The 8,776-nt window shown below is 44.2% G+C and overlaps 1 protein-coding gene across 1 annotated transcript in view; it reads right to left on the bottom strand.

Moving 5' to 3' along the window:
* Positions 1–1,996: 1,996 nt before the first annotated feature.
* Positions 1,997–8,776, bottom strand: part of PRKG1 (protein kinase, cGMP-dependent, type I) — a gene marked incomplete at its 5' end in the record, with an annotated part of 12,670 nt that continues 5,890 nt past the window's right edge. The window contains 4 exons of the mRNA XM_010141863.1: positions 1,997–2,399; positions 6,602–6,668; positions 7,687–7,749; positions 7,847–7,969. Coding sequence (XP_010140165.1) covers positions 2,301–2,399; positions 6,602–6,668; positions 7,687–7,749; positions 7,847–7,969 — 352 coding nt within the window. The remainder of the gene's footprint in view (positions 2,400–6,601; positions 6,669–7,686; positions 7,750–7,846; positions 7,970–8,776) is intronic.

Raw genomic sequence — 8,776 nt, 5'->3', positions numbered from 1 at the left:
TTCTCCTCTAATGTCGCCGCATTGTCGAGTGAAAAACCAGGGGGATGCGAGTGAAGAGTTTGTCTTTAAGGCAGCAGCCTGTTCGCTAAGATGCCTAACGGTTACTCCAGCCCTCGTATTCAGCACTGGCTCGCAGTGACTTCCATCCTCAGACACAGGCTGAACAGGGTGTGTTTGTCCTACGCGAGTAATTCCCGGGAGACATAGTTACTGTCTTTTCCCTTTGGTTTTGAAGGCAAACAAGGTTTTAATGATTTAATGAATAGTGGAAATAACCTAAAGTCCCTGTGCTGACGGGGTTGCCTCACCCTTCAGAGAATCAGGAAGGCAATTGAGTAACACAGACTGGTTTCAAAGTGCCACAATGACCAAGCTCTTGGGTTTGCTGGCAATCAGCAGACATTGTCAGCGCTGACAAAGAAGGGGAGAGAATGAAATACCCTTTTAATATGGTCTTGAGTTGGGATTTAGCAACAGGGAAATAATTTTTTACTGTTTAAAACATACATTTTCCATGTACTATGTAGGCAAAAGTCACATGAATGACTTTTCAGCCAAAGTTGATCTTTCGACTGCCAGTGGATACAACAGCTCTTGGCAGCTCTGAGATGAAAAGGGGCAGCATCTGCTAATTTTTTGGGGCGGGGTCTGTTGTAGAGTCTGGAAGTTGATGGTTTTTTTTTTTCGGTTAGATTGGAGTAAACTTTTATCCAGCTCTTGGCAGCTCTGAGATGAAAAGGGGCAGCATCTGCTAATTTTTTGGGGCGGGGTCTGTTGTAGAGTCTGAAAGTTGATGGTTTTTTTTTTTCGGTAAGATGGGATAAACTTTTAGTCCTAAGTATACGCAGCAAACAGGCATCCAGGACAGGATTCTTCTGTTACGTCCTATAAATCAGAAGAGACTGTACTCAAGCAAAGGAAAAGCAGTGGAAGTGAGGGAAAAGAGTACGCACAATAATACCGTTTTCGCCAGCTCTTTTTTCCATACAAGTCAGCTTGGCTGTAGCCATCCCCGTGCCTTAAACTAGGTCAAGGCCAAGGTCAAGGGAACCTGGTACACCAGAGACATGGAGACCTCACACGAACACGTCCAGTATCGGTTTTCCATTTAATTCCACTGACTTTCCTGTGGAGCTCCTTGGTGTGGTGAGGCATTAGAATTACATTTTTATGGGCAATATTAGAAACGGAGCCAAGAACTGGCTCAGTACCACCTTTTATTTTAATTAGCTTTGTTACTGAACACAGAAAAGATGCAGACATGGAGACAGAAAATCATCAAGAGCGTGATGGAGAACAATGCCTCTTGCTACATATTTCTGAAATGGGGGTTGACTGGATAGATATATTCACAGATAAGGGGCGTACATAGCACCTATAAAGTACATTATGGGTCTTATGATTTCCCTTTGGGTTCTAAAAAGGTGAAAGTTAAGCTTTGTTTTATGCCTAACAGCTAATCAATAAGACCAGTGGGCTGCTGTTGCTTTATTACAGGACCATTGTTTAAGCGCTACTTTATATGCAAAATGGATTAATTTTATGGTTTTTTTTTCCATGCAGTTATGTATTTGTACCAAAGAAAAGGGAAAAAAACCCCAAATGTCATGTTACAGCGTGTCCTCAGCTGTATGAGAAGCGACCCATATCTGCCTTAACAGGATCTAGAGCAGTTGTGCTTTTGTTTCATCAGGCTCAAAAGAAATTCTGAAAAGTAAAGAGGAAATGTAACATTCAGTCTTGTCATGAACACTGCTTGGAAAGAAAAAGGTCAAATTTTACCACTGCTTTGACAGGAACTCTTTGACCAGTACCATTGTGGACCTCCTTTGCTCCTACACTGGCCTACAGTAAAGACCTACGGAGTTCGGAAGGCGGGAGTAGCCCAAATCCTGCACTGTATTTAACTACAGCACTTAATAAATTACTATTGATCCTACTGATAAAGCCAGTACCTTACAGCTAGAATTAAGTGCGTCTTACACTACAGATCTCTCAACTTTTATAATTAAGAGCGTAGCAAGATCGTCGCAGTGATAGAAAACATATTTCTTTACTGGTGAAAGGCTTCGTGTCAGGACCACCATGTCATCTGCTATTTTAAGTTCGAACATAAAACATGAAGAGCACTATTGTCATCTAAGCAGTAAGTCCTAATGCCACTGTAGTTACTGTAGCAGCATCAATCAAGGCATCATGGTGACCCCGAGCACTAATCCTCCCCAATTCTTTCGGTTTCGCTGGCAGCCACATCCCAGGAAGCCGTCTTCAGCAAGGCAGAAGCAGGTAAGAGAAATACATTAAAAATCTATGTCCCATCCTGAGTTGTCGTCAGGAGGTGGTTCATCACTGTCCTCTGGGAAGCTGTCAAAATTGCTTGTGTCTGTTGGCGATGCAACCTGCAGAAAGAAGAGAGGGGCCAGAAGGAGACAGTCATCAAAGCGGACCTTGCAGACATTTCCTCTCCGTCTCACAACTGTGATCATTCAAGAGCATTCGTTACTAACTCCAGTCTGCACTGAACATTTTTTTGCTGAATCCCAGAAGCGCTTCCCACAGCCCTCCTACTCTAATGATGCAGGCCCTCTAGGGTCTCTAGTCCAAGAGCAATTGTCCTATCCATTGGTACAAAGTCACCAGAAAAAACTTGGAGAAGCCCCGCGCTTCACCAAAGCCTGAGATTTCCAATTGACGGCTCCAGAATCCTGAACTGGAGGCTGTGAGCTGAGACCTGCCACCTGCAAATTCCCTGAGAAGTATTGCTTAGTCTAGGAACCCTACTAGAAAAACCCACCTTCCTGGGATGAAGACTCAGTGGATTTCTTTTTTGGAAATAATGTCATTTAAAATCTTTTTTAGCTAGAGAATTCTAATGTTTTTTCCTTACTACAGTGTCTGAAATTTTCTTATGAGACATTTGGTGCAATCTTTAAAACTTAAAATTTTAAAAAACAGAGCAGCAGTTCTCCAGACCAAAATAATCGGCGTCTCACTGGAGAAAATAGGTACTTCAAGCTGTACCCCAAGTAGCCAGTGCAGGCTGGAGGGTACTGCACTTGTCATAGGAGTGCTGCAAGGGAAACACTTGCACGGGAAACATTTTTTAGTCTTGTGCAGCCGGTGGAAAAGCCACAGCCAGAGCTACAGTCCAGGAGGCGTATTTGATGCTGGATGCCGCTGTAAGCCTTAGGAAAAGACTATTTGGTCAACAAGAGCTCCAGCTTCAGCTCTAAGTTTAATCTGCTGCCCAGCTGCATCAGCATCTCCCTGCTGCTGAAAACATCTCGGGAAAAACTAAGATTCTTGAATATCAAACTCATTTTGAAAAAACAAAAAAAAATCCTGTAAAAGCTTAGTGTAGTACTACAGAATTAGTGAGATACTTCATTATGTACTGAATGCCGTAATTTAGTTTCTTTTGAGTTATCTGGATCTGTTCACTTTGTTGGTGCTGGCACTGGTGAGTGGGAGAGCCTTCACCCTTCGGGTCCTCACCCTTGGGGTGCTCCACTCTCACCTTCCGCCACAGTCCCATGGGCTGGATCGCATCCCTCTGTTTCTCTCAGCCCAGCTCATGTGAGGTCTCCTTCTGGGAGCAGATGTGTTGGGGATGTATGTACAAGATACCAGCTACCAAAGCATAAACGAGGCAGCTGCAGCCATTCACGGAGGATGAAGGTCCATCAGCAGTAATGGACAGTGCATTAAGCGGACCGCACTGGGTGAAAGCGTCCAGGGGGCTCCTCTGCAGACATCCGCTCTGGGAGCACCTAGCAGCTCAGGCATGGCTTTTTGAGCTCTGGTTAGATGAAGCTTTAAGAGAGAAAAAGTTCTGATTTGGGAACTGGATTGCATCTTTTCTGTTCATCTGACAAAAAGACTGAGTATCTCCAGCACCTCAAATGTAGAGGGTTTTCATTTTCTTAGAAGAAATATGAGCAGTGAAAAAAAGGTTGGATTCATTGCCACTGCTAATCGACATTACACAACGCTAGCACTGTTGTGTGTGCGAATCCCCACAGCCCTGAGGTCCAGGTGACCTACGTGGCCTGTAGTCCCTCACTGTCAGAGACACGGGAGCAAACATCCCTCTCAACGCACTCTCCAGCCAAGAAGGGACACTCTAGATTTATCTCCTGTCCATCTAAGAAGATAAGCACAGACATCACTGTCAGCCCTCTGGCTGCTGACCAGCATCAGGGCTTGAGATGAATTATGGTGCAGAGATCTGCACATCTTCCTCAAAGGCAAGAGCTGTGATGAAAGACAGCATTTTCAGAAAAGTCAGGAAGTGGAAGAAGTTTTTCAGCGTGGCTACAGTCACAGTTTTAAATGGTGGTATCAAGACTCAGCTGCTCCCTGAAGCAATGTCTTAGGATCAGGCTGTAAATTGAAATCTCCTAAAATCCTGTGGAATAAGAGCTAAGAAGCGGCTTTGCAGTAGTACCATATAACTGTTGATGAGGGCTTAAGAACTGGGGAAGGTTTTTTTCTGAAGAAAACATCTAGTGTCTATGTTTAGCTCTGCTGGCTCCTTTCCAGCTAACAAGGAGAGGTGCACCGATCGAAGGAAAACCTGATTTCTTCTCCCAGATTCTTTTCAGATATGGCGGTTACTGGCAGCTGGGACTTTTGCCAAAGCAACAGCCAGTTGTGGAAAACAAGGCTGAGAGGACTGATGGCTTTGGGGGTGGACAGGTAACACTAGTTAATGGAGGCAAGTTTTGGAGAGAGTCTTAGGAGTATATTTAGGAAAGTTATTACTTCTAAGAGCTCTAGGAAAGAATGAGCTATGCAGAATTGGAATTAGGGCAGTATACGGCTGTCAGCATTGAGTTGTCCTGGAAGAAGGATCCCTCTGAAGAGGGAAGGATGCTCCTGTCTACTTTGGACAGCCTTGACGCTGGGGTGCTGGCCGAAAGGGTGACAGCAGATCACTCTCTTGGGAGCAATCACAGACGCGTTCCCTGGCAGGATATCACCAGACCCATGAACATACAGACGTGTTACAGACATATGTCAGACTCTGTTACAACACACGTACACGCCAAGAAATAACACCACTAAAGTCAACTGGATGCTCACACAATCCTTTTCTCCTGTCGCTTTGGATCTAACTGAAAAAGCGAAGAATGTCTGATTTCCTGCACCGCAGTCTGGAGAGAGGCCTTCCTCTAGGCGATGGTTCTCTAGCATGTTCTCTAGATGTTCTCTAGCAGAGAACATCTGGTGATGGAGCGATGCCCCAATGTGGGGATGGATGTCAGGGTCACAGAGAGCAGATGCCACTGCAGTCACTGCTGCCGGCTGTGCTGTCTGAAGGTTAGACATGCAGGCTCCATACGTATACTGGCTAACAGCAGTACTGGAAATGCTCTTACTAAACTAAAAATAATTAAACGTATTGGAGCATTTTCAGGCTGCACCGACATTCTGACAGGCTACACTGACGGGTAAACAGGAATTGTAACGGGACAGAAAGGAGCAAACCTGACCTCACTGTCCGACTTCGAATGCGGTGAACAGTACTGCTGACATTAATAGTCATTAAAAAGACGCTTAACAGAAAAAACACAGTTTCGATTTATAAAACATTTAAATGTTCTGTGGGCATCCTGGTTTAGACAGGTATTTGCAAAGTCCTGCTTTTTCCCACTGACAGCCAATAACTTTTGCAGCCCATAGGGCAAAATTGGGGGGATGCAAAACCCCCTTGCTCTTTCATAGCTGCTAAGAAAACTTCGGGACGGCAGATTTAGCCCCAGAGCCGTGCCTGCTGCTGCCGTAGGAGGTGCAGAACCACGGGTGGACAGAGCAATGGGGTGCAATTAAACATGATTGCTAATGTCATTCTCTCATGATCCCACAGGAGAGACATGGAGAGAAAGGGATTAAGTTGAAACAAGGAGGGAAGGCTGCAGAACAGAAGAGGCCAAGGTAATTTCGATCAGCTAATCCTGTTTGGTTTCCCTTTGCGGCGGGCTTTGTGGATAAAGAGCTCACAAAGACTTCAAAGGAAGAGCTTTGCTCCAAAGGAAAATGAGTCGAGCTGCCCGCTCCCAGTTAAACATAAACTAGGCAGTAACAGGACTTTTCACGCAGGACATGAGTGCAGGGGGGAAAAGGGTGAAAAGCACAAAAGAAAAGACAGAGGGAAAGGTTAATGCAGTCGAAAAGGGAGATGGCATACAAATCCCACTTGCCATGTCAGAAGAAATAAGAAAAGGGGAGAAAGAATGAGGACACAGCTGAGAGAAGGGGTGAAAGTGGCAGCTCTCCACTAAAACGTGAAAAGCAGGTGAAAGAACAAGATGAGTGGGTGAGGAAGAGGAAAACATGTAGTGACTGATCCTGCCCCATCTGCTGCAAAGTGCATTTAATTGCAGTCATGCCCTCCCCAAACCTCCTTCTCCTGGAAGAGACTGCCTGGAGACCAAGTATAGCTGGAAATGTCTGTAATGTGACTTCTTCTAGAGTCTTCAGTAGAAATAAAGCACGTGCTGTTGCCACTTAACTATAATGTACTAGTGCTCAAAGCTCACAAAATTAATGTAGAAGAAACTTATTGGCCATGAAGAAGAAAATATGTAGGAAAACTTACACTTGGTATTATAGGAGGTGTCAGTGTCCCTTTTCGTAACCCTTCCCAGTTAAAGCCTTCAAACCATCTAGAAGGGAGGGAATAAAGAAACGGTTAGACAGATGATAGAAATCTTCCTGTAGCACAAAACGAAATTCAAATTGCTTAAACAGTAGGTTTCAACTCCCGCAGTCATCCTCAAATTGTCCAATTAGCATTAATAATTTTTCCTGACATCTGTTTTTGAGACTGAAAATGAAGCATGTGTAGCAACCCAGTGGTGATACCATGGCAAGTACAAATTACCAATGCTCACAAGCAAACCGTTCCTCGCCGCAGGTGTCCTGGCTGCTGCTCTTTTCTTTCTACAGGGTTGATCTCTCCCATATGAACCCCCTAATGTTCTTCCTTTGTATGAGGTTGAGAGCTAAGACATGCACAGAGATGTTCTCCTGGTTTGGAAACCCTTTCTGGGTTTGCTTAAGCTACAGCAGCCTAAGTGGATGGATAAGCCCTGAGCTGAGCCTTCAACCTGTCTCCCCAAAATGTCTGTCCAACCTATTTCTTTTGCTTTGGGGATGGGAGAAGGACCAGCACGGACAGATGAGATAACCCGCTTCCGCGATGGGTCTCTGTTCTTATTCTCCTCCAGCAATGTGAAAAATGATGAGACATCACTTAACAACTGTCATTCATCAGACCAAGAGGGATGATGAATTAACTTTAGGGGTACAGAGAAAGTGTGTTGGGCTGAGGGGAGGGTAAATCAAGAAAAACCTCAGAAAGTGATTCCTCAAACTAAAAAAAAAAAAATCTCCAAGCAGACAGTGTCTGAGTTGGATTGCTTCCAAATGTTCTTCTGCAATTAGAGTAAGTAAAGCGTAATGGTCAATGTGCGATGCATTTTGCCCATAGACCAGGCCTGCATCTGTACCAAAGCACTGCGAAAACAAAAAAAGCCTGATGGAAATTCAATTAGAGTCTAAAGCACACTAGGAGGGAAAGCCCCAGGGAATAAAAGAAGATTATTTTTCACTGAAAATTGAAGTGTTTGAAATACATGTTTCTGTGGGTTGGACCTGATAGATGGTGGAGAATACACTTACTTGTGCTTTTGGATATCTTTCACTCCATTTTTCAAGTTCCCTAATCTTTCTGATGGACTGTCCCTATAAAAGGAATAACAAAATGTTTACTTTCTTAATCCTTCGGAGTGATTCATTTCTTTGCAAATGAGAACAAGGTGGTTACATTTCGTGTGCTTACCTGCATAGTTTTTTAATTAAATTAGCAGCATTTTTGGCAATCTTCTTTGGAAATTCTATCATGTCTATTCCCCTTAATATGATGTTATAGGTCTTCATGGGATCTGGGCCTGAGAAAGGGGGACTTAAAGGGGAGAGGAAAAATAAAGATGATTAAAAGCTTGTCTTTAAAATAGCATTGAAGATTGGAAAAAAGTAATCCAGAGCAAAACATAGTACCCTGCTGAAATGAGAAAAGGTGGGTGATAACTAGCAATGCTTTGCTTTCTCTGATCTTAACCATTTTTCAGCCAAGGAGCTCAGATACTGTCTGGATTTCAGTGATACTGGCTGCAGGGAAGTATCAGAGGAATGTTTTCCAAAGCAGCACATGCTAAACCTCTTCTTTCCACAATGGCCCGTGTCCCAGCACCCCAAGGAACAAAGGTCTGGGCAATGCTTGCTGTCTTACTCTCTGTTTGTTGACGTGCTTTCAGTGGGGATTAATCAGGTTTCCATTGGGGTAACAGAATAGAAGCTTGGGTTCAACCCTAAAGGATGAGCGGGTTGAGGTGACGGATCGTTTCCCAGCTCCCACATTCAGGGAGTGAGTGATGGGGGATGAGGTGAGGAAGTACCAGGAAGCCACTACTGTCAACATGAGCAGTAATACATACATCCAAAACCAAATAATAAAACCAAATAAGAGGAGGGGTGGACACAGGGACTCGAGCCCCCGTGGTCTACCTCCTCCTTTTCAGACGTGGCAGCTCATCAGTGTACCTCCCTCGTTGAATTCCAAACTCTTCCCCTACCACACTCAGCTCACTCAGGGCCAAAAATGAATTTTTGGCGTCATTTCACAGGATTTCCTAAAAAGCCTGCTCACGTCTTACGCTTTGACAAGTCTGCATGGAAGCCGTGATTCAAAGTGGAAAAACTAATTATAGGG

Source organism: Buceros rhinoceros, unplaced genomic scaffold, assembly GCF_000710305.1.
Source record: "Buceros rhinoceros silvestris isolate BGI_N320 unplaced genomic scaffold, ASM71030v1 scaffold8718, whole genome shotgun sequence".
NCBI lineage: Eukaryota > Metazoa > Chordata > Aves > Bucerotiformes > Bucerotidae > Buceros > Buceros rhinoceros.
Note: the sequence above shows the minus strand (reverse complement) of the source record. Positions and strands in the feature narration are given on the sequence as shown.